The sequence below is a fragment of the Micromys minutus genome, assembly GCF_963924665.1.
Source record: "Micromys minutus genome assembly, chromosome: 16".
Lineage (NCBI taxonomy): Eukaryota > Metazoa > Chordata > Mammalia > Rodentia > Muridae > Micromys > Micromys minutus.
The window spans coordinates 37,397,463-37,415,730 of record NC_137985.1 but is presented as its reverse complement, the minus strand read 5'-3'; the positions used below and the strand labels follow the sequence as shown (position 1 = coordinate 37,415,730).

General features: G+C 51.4%; 1 protein-coding gene and 1 pseudogene across 3 annotated transcripts; both read right to left on the bottom strand.

Annotated features, from left to right (window-relative positions):
- Positions 1–6: 6 nt before the first annotated feature.
- MCAM (melanoma cell adhesion molecule) lies at positions 7–7,774 on the bottom strand. 2 transcript variants are annotated; one of them, XM_080929755.1, is made up of 16 exons: positions 7,538–7,774; positions 5,663–5,793; positions 5,367–5,574; positions 5,203–5,273; positions 5,022–5,109; positions 3,549–3,728; positions 3,303–3,424; positions 3,028–3,190; positions 2,824–2,942; positions 2,604–2,745; positions 2,317–2,438; positions 2,074–2,215; positions 1,887–1,982; positions 1,583–1,730; positions 1,186–1,303; positions 7–777 (listed from the first exon to the last, which is right to left on the bottom strand). In XM_080929755.1, the coding sequence occupies exons 1-16, from the start codon at positions 7,602–7,604 to the stop codon at positions 748–750; spliced, it is 1,947 nt and encodes a 648-aa protein (XP_080785881.1). In that variant the 5' UTR covers positions 7,605–7,774; the 3' UTR covers positions 7–747. The 2 variants fall into 2 exon arrangements, with proteins under 2 accessions (XP_080785881.1, XP_080785880.1); XM_080929754.1 differs by lacking the exon at positions 1,186–1,303 and having other exon boundaries at positions 7,538–7,643.
- Positions 7,775–13,727: 5,953 nt separating this feature from the next.
- LOC308430535 (large ribosomal subunit protein eL42-like) lies at positions 13,728–14,100 on the bottom strand (annotated as a pseudogene). Its single transcript has one exon. The product of its transcript is annotated as a large ribosomal subunit protein eL42-like (transcript).
- Positions 14,101–18,268: the final 4,168 nt, after the last annotated feature.

The following is an 18,268-nucleotide window of genomic DNA, read 5'->3' as shown; positions in this document are numbered from 1 at the left end:
TTTCTTAGGACCTGAGCCCCAAAGCTCGCATGTAGAAATTTGGTACTAACATGCCTATAAGCATAGTCCCCATGAGCAGTATAGACCTCCTCTCTGTCCTGTCTCCTGTCTTTGCATCTCCCATTACTCACTAAGATAATGCAGGAAGCTTGGGCTCAGTAGCCTTTAAAAAAAAAAGCACACACACAAAACAATAACAACAACAACAAAAAATCAGAACAGTGCCCAGCTTCCTTACTCAGTGATGTGTCTGAAGGACTAACACCAGTTCTTGACGTCTGCCCAAAGGAAAAATGTTCCAAATGATGAGACCCTGAATTAGTTGTAGGCAGGAAAAAAGCAGCGCTACAGCCGCCCCTGGACTGTGAGGTCCTGATAAAGACCAATGTGAACAGAAGAATGTGACCTGACCATGTGCCTAGGTCCCATATCATGGGATACAGCTAACACGAAGCCAGCCTGTGAGGGGAGAGCATCAGCTCTGAGAAGCAGGGTTTACCACCACTGGCTGTGTAAGGAGGGAGACAGGCCCCTGGGATAAGCATGGACACAGAGGAGGACTTGGTCTCTGAAACTAGGCCTTCGTGGCCAAGTGAGATCCTCCAGATGGCTGTTGGCCCAGCTCTTCGCTCTCTGGACCTGGTCTGCAGGACAGCTGAGTGAGAATCTTCCCCGCTGTCCCTCTGGAGGCTGCAGCTTGGGGGTGAAGACTGAGCAGGCAGGGAGCTGGAGACATTGGTGAGTCAGCTAATGCCTCAGATCGATATATTTCTCTCCCTGAAAATGGGTAGAGAGAAGTAACCAGAAAATGGAGGGGAAAGCCAGCAAGGTTTGCAGCATGAGCCCCAAAAGGAGAGACTGAAGCAAACGCTGATGAATTGCAGCATCCTTAAGGCAAGCAGCAGAAATGGGGGGAAGGGAACAGGAAAAGATAGAAAGTCCCCCAACTAAAGTCTCTACTTTTAGCAGAAGGTGGGTGGGGCGTTGTCTTTCTCTAGGGTCCCTCTACCACTGCCTCATTGTTCCATCTGTCAGTAATGTTAAGGTAAGATAGGCCTGCTTCCCATCTCCAACCAAGGATGAAGGACAGAAAGAGTTAGTGTTCAGGAACAAGTACCAATAGCCCACTACCCCCCAATTCTTGAAAAGGGGGATCAGGCCCTGGCCTCAGGAACTGCCTCCTACCTGGTCTCCTGGAGCCCTCTTGTCACCGTTGCTGCCCTGAAGGAGAGCCATCTCTTCTGGGAGCTTATCTGACTTAACGTCAACTACAAATTCATTCTTACGAGTCGGGGGCAGCGTGCTGGGAGGAGGGAGGTGAGAGGTTGGCAACTTGGGGGCAAGGGGGGGGAGGGCCTTTTGGGATGGATACTCTGGTGCTTTGGGGCCAGCTCAGGAAGGGAGAATTGGAGGAGATGGTGTGGTTGGTGGCAGTTGGGTAGTAGACAGTAAATAACGGGTCCAGTTTCTGCTCTCAAAGGGTAAGTGGGCACTGGATAGGCAGGGGAGAAGTCTCTTATGAGGCAGCAAGCTAGGCAGCCAAAAATGGGGGAGGGAACAAGGGTCATAAAGCCTGGCTTACATCTCTTGTTTTCCTGAGCGCCCACACGGCAGTTTGCCCTTCTTGTAGAAGAAATAGAGAACAGCACCCAGTACGGCAAGCACCAGAGTACACACTATCACGGCCACGATAACCACACCTTTGCTCTCTCGCTGTGGCAGCTTTTTCTCTGTCAAACAAAGACACTTCTTAGTCATTCCCTGCCCCAGGCTGCCATATCAATGTTGCTGCCCCACCCTAGCCCAAGGGAACAGATGGGCCGTTACCTTTCTCAACTGGAGAATGGGCACCATGGTGCAGGCCTGTTGTACCAGGCCTTGCTTACCTGTGGAGGTGCTGTTGGCTCTGGTGTGAGGACTGACTGTGGGGGTGCTGAAGCCAGTGGTTTGGCTGGAGTCAGGTGTGAGGGTGGTTAAAGTGACTAGGAGGCAGAAGGAGGGGGGTTAGTAGCACACGTTAATGCCCGTGCCTGGGCATGCCCCTGCCATCCTCTGCAGGGAACCAGCTCTCACCCAGCTTCAGAATGATGACGGTGGTATTAGAGCCCTCAGAGTTGGAGGCTGTACATTCTGCACCTGTCTCCAGAAGCTCTGGGGTCACAAGGACATTCAAGGTGCTCACCACCGTCTGTGGATCTGGCTTCCATTCAGTTGCCTAGAAGAAAATGGGTGCTCAGAGAGTGGGAGCATCTCCGTCCATGGCCTCAAGGCCAAGACAGGGATTAAGAGAATGGGAGGTAAAGAGAGCCTGCTCACCGAGCCATTGACATTCCAGGAGATGTTGGGCTGAGGATATCCTGAAGCCTCACAAGAAAGATTCAGCACTGCATTCTCTTGCACCCACACCTTCCTCTCCTTTAATGCCATCCACGGAGACCCTTGGGGGCAGGGAAGGATTAGACCCAAATAGCCAGCTCCCACTCCCCACCACAGCTCCCATAGTACAAGCTGGCTTTCTTTTTTTTTTTTTTTTTTTTTTTGCCTCCCACAGCTCAAAAGCACACAACTCGGGGGTGACCTGGTTACTGTACAAAGGGCCTCACCAAAAATGCCCACGCTGACCAGCTGTGTACGATTCAAGCCAGGAACGCTGGGAACAGATGCCATGCAGAGATATCTTCCCCCTGCTTCCCTTTTCACACTGTTTAGCTGGAGGACGGGCCCCTTTCCCAGCAGCTGGCCTGTCTAGGGGTGAGAAGTGGGTCAGGGGGTCCTAAATGGAGCAAGCTCTCATCTCTCCCAGTCCCAATGGCGTCTGGGTACCTTGTCTCTCAGCCACTCAAACTCAAGGTGCTGGTTACTCTCTGCCTCACAGGTCAGTGTGAGGCTTTCGCCTTCATGGACTTCAGGGGCAGTTGGAGTCACTCGGACCTTAGATACATCTGGAAGCAGAGCAAACAATGTCAGCCTGGACAAGGAGAGCCAGTTCCCTCTTTTCCCAGACTGGACATCATCCCAGGGCCTCACAGTTCACCAGCAGCTCCAGGGGGTCACTTGACTGTGTGGTCGTCGTTTCCAAGTCCAGGCTCTGACATTGGTAGAGCCCACTGTGGTGCTTCTGGGCAGGCTCCAAGGACAGGAGACCATTTTCATCAGTACTCTCCTCTTCCATCTCCCCAGTGCTGGGGTTCTGGGGGAGCGCACAGGGGTGAGGGTGAGCTGATGCCCTCCTGCTACTGTTTGCACCTCTTTGCCAGTACCCTTAACCCCCCTCGATGTACCCGGCGTGGAGCGCTCTATACCTTCTTGTTGATAGTGAAGTGGGGTTGAGGGTTGCCGTCCGTCAGACACCTGATTTTCACGTGATCCCCTTCCTTCAGAAGTCCTACAGGCTCCACCTCCATCCACACTTTTTCTGCAGGGTCTGTTTGGGCAAAGGGGAAGGCTCCTTCAGTCCAAGAGGTAGCTGCAGAGGCACTAGCAGGAGTTCCTACCCTGGCCACGCCCCCAGCCCCCCAAAATCCAGGAGTGAGCGAGTTGGCACTCACAGAAAACAGGGACAGTGACCTCCTTAGATTCCTTCATGCGGTTCCCACTGGGTAGCCGGTAGTTGAGCTCACAGTAAAACTGGGCATCTTTGTCCTTCTTAACTAGCCGTGCATTTAGCACACTCTTCAAGGTGTACAAGCCGCTGGACTCCACAATCTGTGAGGACTGGATGTGAACGCCTGGGCAGGAGGAGGAAGAAGGCCTGGTGTCAGCACCCTAAGATGTCCCCTGGGTTTTAGCATGGAGGTACCTAAAGGAGAGGCCCATAGCCAAACACAAATTGGAGACCCTTTAGCCCAGCACTTTGATTGCTTGGTATTTACCCTAGGAAGGCATTTACACCTTGTATATATATAAGGATAGTGCCAGGACACCCCAGAGACAGACAAATGGAATTAAGTGTTTGAGCATGTTCTTAACGCGTATATAGCTTTAGGTTCAATCCCCAGAATCCAAACAAGAGCCCCAAAGTGATGAAACAATGAGACCTTAAATGCCAACGAAAGAGTGGTGACTCAGCCACATCATACACAGTATGAGGATAGAAAGCAAGGTGAGTCTGTCTGAACAGACTGACCCGGAAATGTTACCCAAAGGGATGTGTGCCCAGCATTACCACTAAGGTCAGGGCTTCTTGCCTCAGCATTATTGATGTTTGGGGGCAGAATTAATCCTTTGTGGTGGGGCTCATCCTGTGCCTTGCAGGATGCTGAGCTGTAATTCTAACCTCTATGTATCAGATGCCAATAGCAGCCTCCCTATTTGTGACAACCACTAATGCCCACAGACACTGCCAAGCATCCCCAGACTAGTGTATATGCAAAAAGCACTCCTGGTTAGAACAGTCAAAACACAAGCCTTGCTTGTGCCAGGGACAGTGGCACATTCATGGAATCCCAGCACTTGAGTGGCAAGCGGAGAATCAGCAGTTACAGGTCAGTGAGCGGTTTGAGTTCCTGTCTCAAAACACCACATACAACTCTACACTGCCGCAGACATCTGTTTACGTGACAGACACAGAAGAACAAAGGGAAACAACAGTTGATAGCAGAAGTTATTCCCGGGAGAAGCCTAGACCAGAAAAAGTCAGGTGGATCTCTGTGAGCTCAGGGCCAGCCTGGGCATGTTCCAGAACAGCCAGGGCTACATAGAGAAACCCTGTCTGGAAAACCAAATTTTTTTAAAAATCCAAAAATTTAAGTTTTTTTTGTAACGGGTATGAATGTTTTGCCTGCGTGTGTATATGCACCACATGCATGCCTTCTGTCCTTGGAGGTCAGAAAAAGGCATCAGGTTCCCCTGGAAGTGGAATTGTGAGCCATCATGTGGGTGTTGAAAACTGACCTAGGTTCTCTTGCAAGAGCCAAGTTCTCCAGCCTACAGTCATGGTTGTTCGTTTGTTTGCTTTAATAAAAGCTTTAAAAGAACATTCTAGATGGTCTTCCTGAACCTTCTCAGTAAGGGCTACTCACGGTTCTCCTCCTCTTGCAAGGGCAGGCCATTCTTGTACCAGATGACTTGAGGAATAGGGTAGCCATTCCTCCCCACACAGGTAGCAACCTAAGGGAGACAGGATAAGAGTCTCCTTGCTTCTGACAACCCCCTGCCCCTGCTTAGCCCCTGTCCACTGTCACTTGACCCAGTGCCTCTCACCTCCCTAAGCTCTTGCATGTCCACGTGGATGCCCACAGCATTGGCTTGGATGGTTGGCTCCTCTGGAGCTTCTACAGTGGAAGGGATGAACAAGAGACATGGAAACCCATCTTTACTACATGGTCCACACTACCCTGAAGGCAAAAATGAGGGGACACACTCACTGTAGACTTGAAGCTTGACATAGTGATCTGGGAGCCGTGGCCGCTTGCTCTTACACAGGAATGTCCGCTCATCATGGGGAGTGACTTGACTCAGGGCCAGAGTAGCCCCTGAGCCGTGGAGGCTAAGGCGGTGTTCATATTCGCCAGGTTCACTCTGGCCCTTGCCCTGGTACACTTGGAAAATGAGTATCGGCCTCTCCTTGTGAATCTGAGGGCAAGGAGCAGAGAGATGAGCTGCCTACCCAAGACACAGTTGCTTCTCCCAGACTACTGCCCTCCAAAGTCCAGGCACTCACCAAAAACCATTCCACTTGGCTGAAGTTGCCTGAGGAATGTGAGGGGCCACAGTTCAGAAGGGCTGTGCTGCCCACTTCTACCTCCACAGGGTCGGGGGTGGGTGTGGGTGGCTTTTCCTCTCCAGGCACACCTGGGGAAGGGGAGGGGCACGCTCAGGCAACTTTGTCAGCTCCAGCCGCTCTGGGTCCCCTCCATTCTGTAGGCTCATTGCAGCCGTTCCTCTCCTTACCCCCAACTTAACCATGCCCACACCCCCAACCTGGGCCACATCCCTCCCGGTGGAGAATATGGAGTGGACCACAGACAGAGTGACTAGGTATATCTTAGAAGAAGCTGGTGGAGAGACAGATAAGAGGAACATGGGCTCTGGGCCAAGATGAAGGCCCCTTTGCTCCTGGGCCCCTTTCTAGTCCTGGTGAGCTCAGACTATGGGAATGCAAGGCATGTGCCAGGCTGGGGCACACAGGCCCCTTTGTGTGCCCCCCCTTCTAGGAAGACATCACTGTTCTACCCTCTGTCCCCCAAATCCTCTGGAAGACACAGTGAGTCAACTCTAGCCAGCGGCTACGATTTATGCTCTCAAAGCAGCATGTCAAGAAACAATGCAATACAATCAGAAGACCCCCATCCAAGTCTAGAGGGGTCAGAGTCTCCCCCAGGGGTTAGGTCAAAAACCAGAGAGTGGGCAGGAGTGACGTCAGTGGTGTCAGCATGCTGCCAGCCCTTTGAAGAGGTGATGTCACTAAACACAATCTGGCTGGACACTGGGATGTCTGGACTGTGCGGCTTCCAGACTGGAGGGAAGGTGGGGAATAGTCTTCTACCAAGAGCAGGAACCTTGGACTCTGTTTTCTAAGAGACAGAAGAGCAGGCCAGAGTGGGGCTGGGTTTTCTGTGCTATGGTTGCCTAGCTGGGTTTAGTTAGCCCTTTCCCCAGAAATAAGGTCAGTCTGGGATGCACTAGACTGGAGTACCCCAGGGACTTGGCTGGCACTGGGAAAGAGGCCAGTGAAGTGGGTAATGCCCAGCCCTCCCCTTCCCCAGCCTGACCAGTGGCTGGGACGGGATAAAGAGCCAAAAATAACACACTGACACCTCTGCGCGCTGTGCAAGAGAAACCCGGACCCAGGAGCGCCTGTCTACTAGATGGCTTAAAGAAAAGCCCCTTGGTGCCAGGCTCTCTCCACCTGACTCTAGTCCACCACATAAGCTGTTACTATTGTAGAACTTCACCATCGTCTTACCCGTGATCCCGTCAAACCCGGAGGCGCGAGGAGACCCACACCACCGGCTGCCCTTGCCAACGCCCAGTCCCAGCAGGAGCTGCCTCTTCCCTCCTCCCTCGCTCACCTCCAAACTGGCGTGAGGCCCAGGCGGAGGGGGAGGGGTCGGCGGCCCCCTCTAGCAAGGGAAACTGCCTTTTCTAGCAACAGGCGGGCGAGGGATGCACGGGTTGGGGATGCGCCCTGGCCGCGCCTCTCTGCCTGGGCTACAGCATCCAACACTCAGCACCCAGAGCAAGCACCTGCGGGAGGCCGGGCCCAGCGTCCCGCAGAAGCTCGGCCCCACCCCTTCCCGCTTGCTGCTGCGGCAACCCGACCGGGTCCGTTCCCAGAATACTCTAAAACCTAGGCTGCAAACCCACTGCAAAGAAGTTGCACGCACGCGGAGCGCCTGGGAATCGGGGACTCTGGCAAGAAGAAGCGCCCACTGGAGTGCAGAGCCCGGACTTTGTGTTGCTACCAGCTCTGATCTCCGGTACACTTGGGCGACACACTCCAAATCCGTCGAAGACATGCCCCCAAATCCCACCGCCTGGGCCCTGCTGGACGCGGGTCGGGTCCCCCACACCCCTCTCAACACAAAGAACTCACCAGTGGCGCGGCGACAGCAGCAGCAGGCAGCGAACAAGAAGGCGCAGACCAGCCTGGGCAGCCCCATGCTTCCCCGACGGAAGGCGAGAGCCAAGTGAGGAACTCGCCGCTGTCGGGGGCTGACGTCAGGGGGGCGGGGGAGGGGACCCCGGGCGCCGCCCGGCCCCGCCCCGCGCAGCCCCCCGCCCCCTCCCCGCGCCCTAGGGGGCGGGCCCCCGGCGCGACGGCTGTGAGCTACTGCTCCCGGATCCAGGCCTAGAGGCTAACTCCCGCTTCCTGGCTTGGAAAGGTTGAAGAAGCAATGACAGGTGTCCTGGAGCTCGAATGACTGGCTGAGGCGACAGAAGCTGGCCGGGTGGCCATAGAGCTCTCTTGAAAGCAGTAGCAGCACTCACTCAGGTTTGGCCACTACTAGAGGGTATAGCCTTGGGGACCCTCTAGCAGAGGAGCAACAGAGCGGTGTCCCTGTTGGGGGACTTTCAATCAGGTTCCTCTGCCCTGCTGTGGAGGCATGGAGCTGGCCTTGGTCGCTTTCTGGAATGACCGCTTGCTTCACTGCGGCGGCTGCCGGCTTGGCACTGCTCCAGAGTCTTCTCTGTCCTGGCAGTCTTGGAGGAAAAACTGTGCCAGGTCCCACAGACCTAGAGGTGCCTGGAAGGGGGGCAGGAGAGTTGGAAACGGTGCCTTTTAGGTTATCCTTTCATATTTGAGTTTCTGCAGGTCCCTCTTACACTAGAGGAGGGAGGAAGGGGTCTGACTTCACAAGCCCATGGTCCACGCCCTGGCCCAGATAATTCTGTCCCAATCCTTTTTGTCTTCTGGTCTCTGTCTCGGTTTACCCTCGCCTGAATGAGGAAAAGTTAATAGTAATGGATGTGGGAGTCTCCAGCTTGACTCCCAGAGACCTATTATTGCTCCTTTTAATGCTTGAAAGCTGCTCTCCCCACCAGCCCTGCACTGAATTACCCACCCCTCAACTCTCAGGGAGTCAGATGTGTATGGATCAGGTTACTGATAACAAAAGTCTCCCACACAGCAAGATGCCAGGAGCCATAGCCTCCTTCCTTTCTAAATCCCAACTTCTCCCTAGGTCTTCTGGACTCTTAGACTCAAATAGCACCAGAGCTTCAGAAAACGTTCCACATCTGCTGAGACTCTCACCAGTGAGGGGTCTGGATTTAGGGTAGTGGTCTGTCACCCGCAGGGAACAGCCCTTCTGCAGCTGCCTGAAGGAGGGTTGAGGCAGGAAAGGCCAGAGACGGCCAGGTGACTTGAAAGGATGCTCTGGGCTGTGTTCTGATGACTCAGATGACGGGCAAATCACATCAGCCTTATCATTCAAGTCTCATTGACCCTCCTCCCTGTCCATTAGCCTCCAGACAGAGCCATGCCAAGCCTACTGGCCACTGGCTTAAACTCTTGATGAGAGAGAGTAAGAGGGCTCTGCCTCCTCTGCCCTCCAGAGTGAACTGAGGAGCACTGGCCCCTGACCCAGAGCAAAATAGGAAGATAAGCATGTTCTCTGCAGAAATGGCTAGGCAAGTGCTGTGCCCCCTCTTTGTTTCTTCATTTAATACCATTAACTTATCACCCTCTTCTCTGACAGTCTGAAAACAAAGCCAGCTAACCACCAAGGACAGTTGGTTCTGAATTCTTTCTCATAACAGATGCCAGGTGGGGGTTGAAGGAGTCATTTTTGCAGTGAGAGAGAAATAAGATTAAAGCCCAGGGTGACATCCCATTCTTCTTGGTGCTCGTAACCAAAGCAAACAAACAGACTGTACTTGAAGAAGTCCCTATGGCCAGCTTATCTAGTAACTTGGGTTCTGAGAGCTTGGTGGCCCAGAGCAAGCTCTTCATTTGTTTCTGTATTTCATTTCCGTTAGGGTTTTGAAGACACCCACTGGTGTCTTACTATTTGAGAGAAAGAGCTCTGAAGACCATACAGGGGCAGGCATCCCTGGATTCTGCACTAACCTAGGACTGAAAGCTTATGGTGGAATGTCCCCAAGTTACTGGGATGGTGGTGATGCCTAGGGTGTTCCTGCCCATTCACCCCCATTCTGTGTCAAGTACACAAAAAGACTTTGCGGCTACAAAGGATGTCCTCCATCCTAACCTGAGAACTTCAGTCTTTGCCATGTTTCTCTGTCGGTAGCTGTTAGCTTATTAGGAAAATAAGAAACAACAAAAACCTGTGCCAGGTAAACAGCGTTAGCTGACTGGTAGACACCTGAGGCACAGTCTCAGCTACTCCCAGACTCGGAGCCCGAGGTCAAGAGTGATTTGGGCAATGTTGGAAGAACACACCACCCCTTCAACCCACAAGACATTTACTTAATACTTATTTTGCCTTACTAGTACCCGGTTTAGCTAAAGGAGCCTAATATGATAAATTTTAAAGATTTAAAAAAAAGAATTCTTTTAAAAATAGAATTGAAGAAGAAGAAAAAGAAGGAGAATAAGAAGAAGAGGAGGAGGATGAGGAGGAGGAAGAAGAGACAGGAGGAAGTAAACCCTGGCTGGTAGGGAAAGATAGATCAGGGGACACTCAGCTTATGGATGGTTTTATGAAGGGGACATTTTGAAATTACAACCCAAAGATGGGTTAGGACCCTGGAGAGACTGGAAGGGTCAGGAACCAGATAGAGAGCTGAGAGCATTGTATGGGTGGAGTGGGTGGGTGTAAGGCCTTCAGCTCATCTAAGACACCTGAGAACAGAACCCCCCCCCCATGAGGACTTCCATTAAACCAGGAGTGAAACCAGCCCACGAGAGAAGAACCGGGAGGTGAGAGGCACACTGAGGCTGGATGGGAGAGTGGGCATCCCAGTCCTATGAGCTACAGCCTCCAGTGTGGCTGGGACTTTCCGTTCTTTATTACAGTGAGGAAGAATAGAGTTGGAGGTAAAGACAAGGATCGCTGCCCCCTCCCTTTGCTGGGAAGGATGGGCTGGGCGGAGGAAGGAAATGGTTATAGATGTGTTCGCAGCTGTGATGAGGAGATGGGGGTGGGCAGCAGTCTTGGCATCTGCAGAGGCTGAGGGGCCGGGGTCTCCACCTCCCCACTCCCTACACACACATCTATGTCCAGAGAACAGGACCCAGGAGGAGTGGCGGGGGACTTTGGAGAGCAGGGAGACCTGTTCTGGGAAGAGACTGTGCAGAGGGAAAACCAGGGTGCACGAGGAGTGGAGGGTCAATTGCTCCGAGAACACTAAGCCAGGAAACCGGATACTAGGGGGTGGGTGGAAGATGTGTAGGAAGAAATTGAATGGAGGGAAGCAGGCCATACTCCATCCGGACACGAAGTCTCACTCATGTCCTTCGCAGGGCAGGAGGGAGGAGGTGCACACTGTATCGGGGTGCACACCAGCAGCAACATGCAAGAGGGGGAGGGTTATTTTTCTGGGGGGGATGGGAGGAGCTATTTTTAAACTTGGAAAAACCGTGAGTTCATCTCCACCCTGGAGGCGGCAAAGGCCCTATTGTGCAGGGGTCAGAGACGGGGGAGCCAGAGAAGGGGGTGGGGGGGTTAGTGACACAAAGGGGAGGATTATGTTGGAGGAGGGTGGGGGAGGGGCGTCGGCGTCACAGCTGGCCTAGTGAACCTTAGGGTTGCACCAGACTTGGGCTAGGGTGGGGACTTCCATAGGCACAACCCCCCCCCCCCCGCCCCGCTGTTGGGGCGCTCGGGTCTGCAGCATCCGGTGGTTCATGCTGGGGAGGGGGTCGGATAGTGGGATTCCCACTGCCTGGCTTTCCCATGTACTGCTGGGTCTGTTCCCAGGCTCCCAACATTCCAGGACTCCCCTGGGAACATCAGGCCTCTTCTCTTGGCCCCTTCCTTACTGTAGAGTTGGGATGTGGGGAGGCGAATGTGGTCGAATCAGGATTTCGCTAGGGACTATGAACCCTGAAAGCCAACATGGCAGTAGCGGATGAAGTATGTTGACAAGAGGTCATGGCCCTTTTCTCCTGCTCCCAGCCCTTATGTGAATATTTAGACAATAGACTGGCCCTCCTGTGCATCCTGAGCCTGGGGGTCTCTCGTTGTGGAACAGTCCACGTGCCCACTTCGTAGTACCCAGGGTCTCTGGTCTCATAGAAGCAGCTGAGGCGGGAAGGCAGCAGCCAGAAGCTCGGAGGTCCTGCCCAGGGGATGCCGAGGGGAGGCGGGGCATCCGGCGGTCCTCACCAACCCAAACATTACCAAAAATGCTCAGGCGGCTCAGTTGGGAGGGGACCATGGGACTCTCCGGAAACTTCGAATCCGGTCTCAGAGTCTTTCCCAGCGCGGCTCTCTCGGTGGTGATTCAGTCGGTCCTGTCACTCCTCTGAAAGGGCGGAGGCAGATCCCGGGGATGGACAGGAGTGAGGTGCGAATGTACCCCTAGGGTTCTGGGCCGAGTGGGACCCCGTGGGCAGGATTCTGCTCAGGCACCCGGTCCGGGCGGCGGGCGCCCTGCGCTAGGAGCAGCCCAAGTCCAGTCGTCGGTGGAGTCTGGATCCAAGGTCTCTGGGTTCACTCCCTCATCCCACTTGCCGGTCCCCAGCATAAATCTGGGGGGAGAAGGATGTTGGGGCCCAGGCCGGATGCTGGAAGCTTATACCTACCCTCCTCCCTAGGGAGTTTCACATCCGCTCTCTCAAATACCATCACCCAGGGGGAGGAATGTCCCCAGAGGGCTGCTTAAGTTTGACTTTGCTTGTCCCGGAGGCAGACAAGCTGGTCCACAATTGGGGAGCTTGTGAGAAATCCGGACAAGTCACATCTAGATCTACTGGCCCCTGTGTCTTCAGAAGGACACGGGTACACCCTCTGTCCTTAAGGCTGCCAACCAGCTTCCAAAGGGGCAAGACAGGGCTGAAATCTTAAGAAAAAGGAGACAGTCAAGGCCGACCGACCGGCTGCCTTCCCAGACTACGTTCTTTGACCGTGAGATTTTTGCTTAACAAAACAACAACAACAAAACAAACCATACACACACATACAGAGAAATATAAGAAAATTTCATTTTAATCCTAAATATGGGTTATGGGACTGCTTTAGATTATCTACAGACAGCAGCTGACTATGACTTGTCTCCTACTCTAGCAGGGGTGTGATTTTGCCAACAGCAAATAGTTTTTGGGGACTTTTCAGCCGGTCCCTCTAAGCCCAGAGAGACGGGGTGGACTGGTGGTTGGTGGTTGGTTGCTGTTGGTTATGGTTTTAATAGTCTGGTGCAAAGAAAAGATAGTAGATATCCTTACTCCAAAGATCAAACTCTCCCCAAGAAACTCCGTCCCTGATCGTCAGGAAGTAGTCTGTTGATAAAGTCACCCCTTCTTCCCCTCCTCTTTTCTCTCCCATCTAGTGTTAGGGGGTTGAAAGGGTGGAAAAGGGGGTAGAGAAGGGTGGAAGAGAGAAGAACCCACCAAGTAGCTAACACCCAGCTTACTTTGCGCCATCAGGGGAACTTCAAAAGATCGTGGGATTTGGATTTAGCCCTACCCAGAAGGTGGATTTTCTATCCTTGCATGTGCAGAATCTGGCAATGGAAGATGGGGGTGGGGTGGGGTGGGGGTCTCAAAGGAACTGGTGGTCTTGGGACCAGCTTACTACCTAACAAACAAACAAACAAACAAACAGGAAAGGGTTCTGGGGGAGGGAAGTGTGGTGAAGCCACCGCATTCGCCATTACAAGATGGCGCCCAGCCCGAAGGGAGGTTGGCCAATTTTGAGATAAAAAACCTAAGTGTGCACGCAAATATGCCTGTTTTGCTGACTCATGCTGACTGGTTCTCTAGTCCCGAGTATGCTAATTAGGGCGCACAGAATGCACCAATCAGGTAGCGACATATTCCTCCTAAGCATATATAAGGAGGGTTGATTTCTGGGCTCTTTCACCACTGCAATCAAACCAGCAATAAACGCCTGTAGAAGGATCCTGTTGTGGTGTGTCTTTCTTGCGGGCGAGATAGGTGATCGCTACAGGGAAGAAGCTGTGCTCTCTACTTACAGGGAACTTGACAGCTTAGAACTTTTACTTAAGGGTTACTTTGGTGAGCCAAATTTATCTTGATCTTTACAACAGGAAATGAGAAAAGGTTGGTCTACTCAAACAGGCCTTTGGTCAGCACTTAGGAAATGGAGATAAGAGGTCACGATTTTGAGGGCAGCCTGGATTTATATAGTGAAACTATCTTTTTTTTTTTTTTAAAGGTCAAAATTTTTTATTGTCTTCATAATAAAATTAGCTCAGAACTGGATCACTTGGCCCTTTCTCTTCTTGTCACCTCCCAGTTCAAAATGCTTGCATCTCTTAATAGCCAGCATCCTCTTAGATCTGCAGTTAGGCTCAACGCACTCCAGTCTCAGCACGATCTTCTTTGTAGTTTTAGCCTTTTTGCGGAAAATGGGCTTAGTCTGCCCACCATAGCCACTCTGTTTCCTGTCATAACGCCGCTTTCCCTGGGCATACAGAGTCCTTGCCCTTCTTGTACTGTGTCACCTTGTGGGGTTGGTGCTTCCCACATTTCTTGCAGAACGTCCGGCGGGTCTTAGGAATGTTCACCATGTTTGCAGGAGCGCTATCAGCTCAGATTGCGAAACTATCTTAAAAAAAAAAGTGATGGCAACTTTCAATTTTAATTCCACCCCTAGGGAGGCAGAGGCAGGTGGATCTCTGAGTTCAAGGCCAGTCTGACTACAGAGCAAGTTCCAGGACAACCAGGGTTCTATTACACAAAGAAACCTTGTCTCAGGAAACAACGTTCAGAGGAAACTATGGGCAGTGTGGCACATGCTTTCCTGGTATTTAGGAAGCTGAGGTATGGGTTTGAGGCTAGCCTGGGCAGGATTTCAAGACCCTTTCTTAAACACCAAAAGATACATGATCTGACGTGAGGGATGGAACAGCTTGTGAGGGATGGAACCGGTTTTTAAAACTGTGTACTATATAAAGTTACTTAGCCACTTAAATGTAAATGTTTCAATGGTGCTAAATATATTACTGGAACTTTCTGGCCAAAGCCCCACTCTGGGAATACCAACAGAGTGGACACATCTAACCATTCCAATATAACAACCAAACAGATGGATGTGGTGATGTGTGTCTGTATTCCCTGCACTTGGGAGGCTGAGGCAGGAGGATTGCTTCACATTAGGAGTCAGTCTGGGCTACAAGGTAGAACCCTCGGTCAACCTTCTCCCACACCTACTAAAAATGAAAGGGAAGAGAAGTGGTAAGGGACACAGGGACAAGAAGTTTTAACCACAGCCACATCTGAAAGTACTGACTGTGTGTCTCAAAGGACTGACAGACAGTCAGACTTCTAAGGAAAGAACAATAGAAAGAAGGCCCGTTCATGGAAGGCTGTCTGAACAGGTGGCCTCATCAGGCCTGTGGCCTGGTTGGTCATGATCTGAGTGCTGCTTCATCGGGGCAGGGGTGAGGTGACTGGGGAGCAGAAATGAGGGTGGGGGGTTCTGGAGAAGTTGAGGGGAGAGGTCAGGGCCCAATAAGATGGCACTGTGCGTGTGGTTAAAGCCTCGCCATCATAGCCTTTGGTTTTCAGATGGAGGTGGTAGTTGCTGGGAACCTCACTGCTGTGTGGGGCAGTTTTGTCCCTTGTCACAAAGATCTTTAGCCATCATGCTTGTGAACCAGGAGGAAGATGCTGAAAATCCAAAGTGGAGTGAGAGAAGGCATGGGGGACATCCAGGGACACGCCCTCGGCTGCAAGTGTGGTATTTCTGTCATCTGTCAGAATTTCTAAATTAGCCCAAGGAACTGAAAAAAAATTAAGTTTTGTTTATTTGCTTGTTTTTTTGAGACAGGGACTCATGTATTCTAGATTGTCCTTAAACTCCCTATGTAACCAAGGATGGGTTCAAACTTTGGTCTTTTAGTCCTAGAAGCCTAGGATCTGACTCAAATGGAGGCAGAATGGGGAGTGCCAGGGCCTTGTCCTGGGGCCTCTGCCAGCCAGGAAAGTCTTTCTGAAAGCCAGGGGGTGTCAGTGAAAGGCCGGCTATACAGAAAGGAGCAAGGTCAGTGTGGTGTGCTGGTGCAAACCTGCAGTCCTGCTGCTTGAGACTGGGATTTGAGAAGTACTTGAGAATACTCGAGAAGGCCTTGCTGCAAGTTGGAAGCCAGCCTATGCTACGTAACAAGATCCTGTCTTAAAAAAAAAAAAAAAAAAAAAAAAAAGCAAGGGCTGGATATTCCAGGCAGGGGAAATGGCACCAACAAAGAGAGGGAGGGAAGGAAGCCAGGCACGATTACACATACTTGTAATCCCCCAACACTTGGGAGGCAGAAGCAGGAAAACTAGGATTTCAAATGTCCCCTGAGCTGCATGAGAACTTCTTCCAAAACCAGAAGGGCCTGGCATGGTGGTACTTGCCTATCTTTAATCCCAGAGTTTGGGAGGCAGAAGCGGGTGGATCTCTGCTGAGTTCGGAGCCAATGAAAGCTCCATGGTGAGATTCTTGCCTTAAAGACAAAAAAAAAGAAAAAAGAAAAGAAAAATCAAAAGAGAAAGAGGGCAGAGAGCAGGACACATTCAGTGTGGAAACGGTTTGTTGTTTGATTTTGAGACAGGGTTTTTCTGCGTAGCCCTGGCTATCCCGGAACTCACTCTCCAGACAAGGTTGGCCTCAGGCGTGCCCCACCACTGCCTGGGTTCTGGGTGGGAAGTTTGTTTTGGGGTGTTCACCAGAGGGGACTGCTCAGACGTGGGTTAAGCCAATAGACAGTTTCTATTTGCTGGCTATATACTTCAGCTAACCAAAACAGTTAACTGTTAGCCAGAAGCAGAGCTACCAAAACCAAAGAGCAAGGTTAGTACCTTTAGAGACTTTCCCACAACTATGGACTTGGACAGATTAGGTCTTTGTTTACATCTTCACAGGTGGTGCTGTCTTCCTGCGAGTTTTACAGCCTGAATGGCACTTCCAACATGGAGTCAGTCCTGCTAAGGCCAGGGACCCGGTTACAAAGTTTCCAGGCAGCTATCTGGCTAGAAGGCAAGTGAGGAGACCTGTGTTGTCCTTGTATTTGCACAGCAAACCTTCGTATATTCCTAATATATATCTACTCCCCCAGAAAATGTGGGTCACACTAACAAGGCTTGTGTCAACAGGGTTACATGGTTAGCTAGAATTTCAACAGGGTACATTCAGATGAGGCAGAATTAGGTTATGGGGAAACACCTTGGATTTCAAGAGAAGTTAGGCAATGAGGAACCACTGAAGTCTTTTGAGCAAAGGCCAAATAATGTGATGAAAGGGCATTTGACTTTACACTGGTTTCTTGACGTCTTCTTGGCCGAAGAGCGCCCCCTAGTGCTTTTCATTTGGATTGTTCTCTCGTTTTATGGAGTCGGTGGGAGAGTTCAGGCCTGGAATTCAGGATCTCAGAGTACAGAAACCCGGGCTTTCTGGGTTCGGTTCCACTTTATCCTGCGTGGTGACTCAACATTGTAGTAAAATGGGATGAAAGAGGAGGTTCGAGGTTCGAAAAGGGCTTGGGGGAGGCCATCTTCTCTCTCTTTCAACCCACCCCGTGCCTTTGGAATGGAATCCGTTAGAGAGCAGCTAAGCTGGCAGGGAGTTGGGGAGATGGGGGTGAAGACAATGTCCCTGTATTTGAGAAGCATGTATTCGTAACGAGACAGGCAAGTACATTTATAATAAAATGTGCCAAGACACATGCATGAAACAGCTGTTAACGACAGCCGCCTGGGCCAAGGGCAGCCTCCTGGAGGCGTGCCACCTAGTCTCCTTCTGAGGGGCAGGCAAGTGGGGTGTGCTACCTTGAGGGTGGCCAAGCATACTCTGTGCAAGGAACTGTTGGTTAGCATCCTGTGAGGGAGGAGGGATGTTAGTGAGGGATGAGACTGGATTACAGACGATTTGTAAATTGTGATAAATTATTAACACCAACAGGGCATACAGCATGGTTTTAAGGAAGGGAACAATCCCAAGCTGCCTTAAATCCATTAAATAAGTTCAGGCCCCAGAGGGCCAGAACCAAAGAAGGCCTTGCTTTCTAGGATTCCATTTCCCCTCACAGTCCTTCTTTCTTTTAGACGGTAGAGATAGGAAATGTCTGGAAGGCAGTCTCCAATAACATATAGGGTGTGGCCTTATTTTAGCCCTTTGTCCCCATCATGTGACTGAGGGTTTTTATTTAATTTTATTTTACTTTATTTTATTTGTAGCCTCTTCTGCTTTCCATGTCCAAATAGGGGAGAGATGCAACCCTTGGCTGAGGCCTAAAAGAACGACTGTGTTCACGCCACGGCCAAATGAACAGGCACGCTAGAGTCATGGTCAGAATGTCCTTTTCTCTCCCTGTATCTTTTTGTGTCTTTTTCTTTTCCTTCTCTCTCCATCCTTCCTCAATTCCATTTATTTACCTGTTTATCTTTTGCTCTGTGTGTTTTGAGACAGGCTCTCCTTTGTAGCCTATGCTCACCAGGAACTCCCTGTATAGTCCATGGGAATGTTTCTGACTCTGCTTCCTAAATTCTAGGATCACAGGCCTAGAATACAGTTCTCTAATATAAAGCTAGCTGTAGGGCTGGGAGGATGGTCTGGGGCACTTGCTGCTAAGCCTGAAGACCTGAATTCAGTCTCTGGAACTCATGTGGTAGGAGACAAGGACAGCTCCTGAAAGTTGTCCTCTGATCTCCACGTGTAAGGGGACACAGGCAACGTCCCCAGTAGGCAGAGCAGGT

Excerpts from the sequence above, each read along its gene's own strand:
- MCAM (XM_080929755.1), bottom strand. The coding sequence starts at position 7,604 with ATGGGGCTGCCCAGGCTGGTCTGCGCCTTCTTGTTCGCTGCCTGCTGC. Across the intron at positions 3,425-3,548 it reads GGTCACTGTCCCTGTTTTCT|ACCCTGCAGAAAAAGTGTGG; the intron begins GTGAGTGCCAAC and ends TTGCCCAAACAG. Across the intron at positions 778-1,185 it reads AGAGGGCTCCAGGAGACCAG|GGAGAGAAATATATCGATCT; the intron begins GTAGGAGGCAGT and ends ACCCATTTTCAG.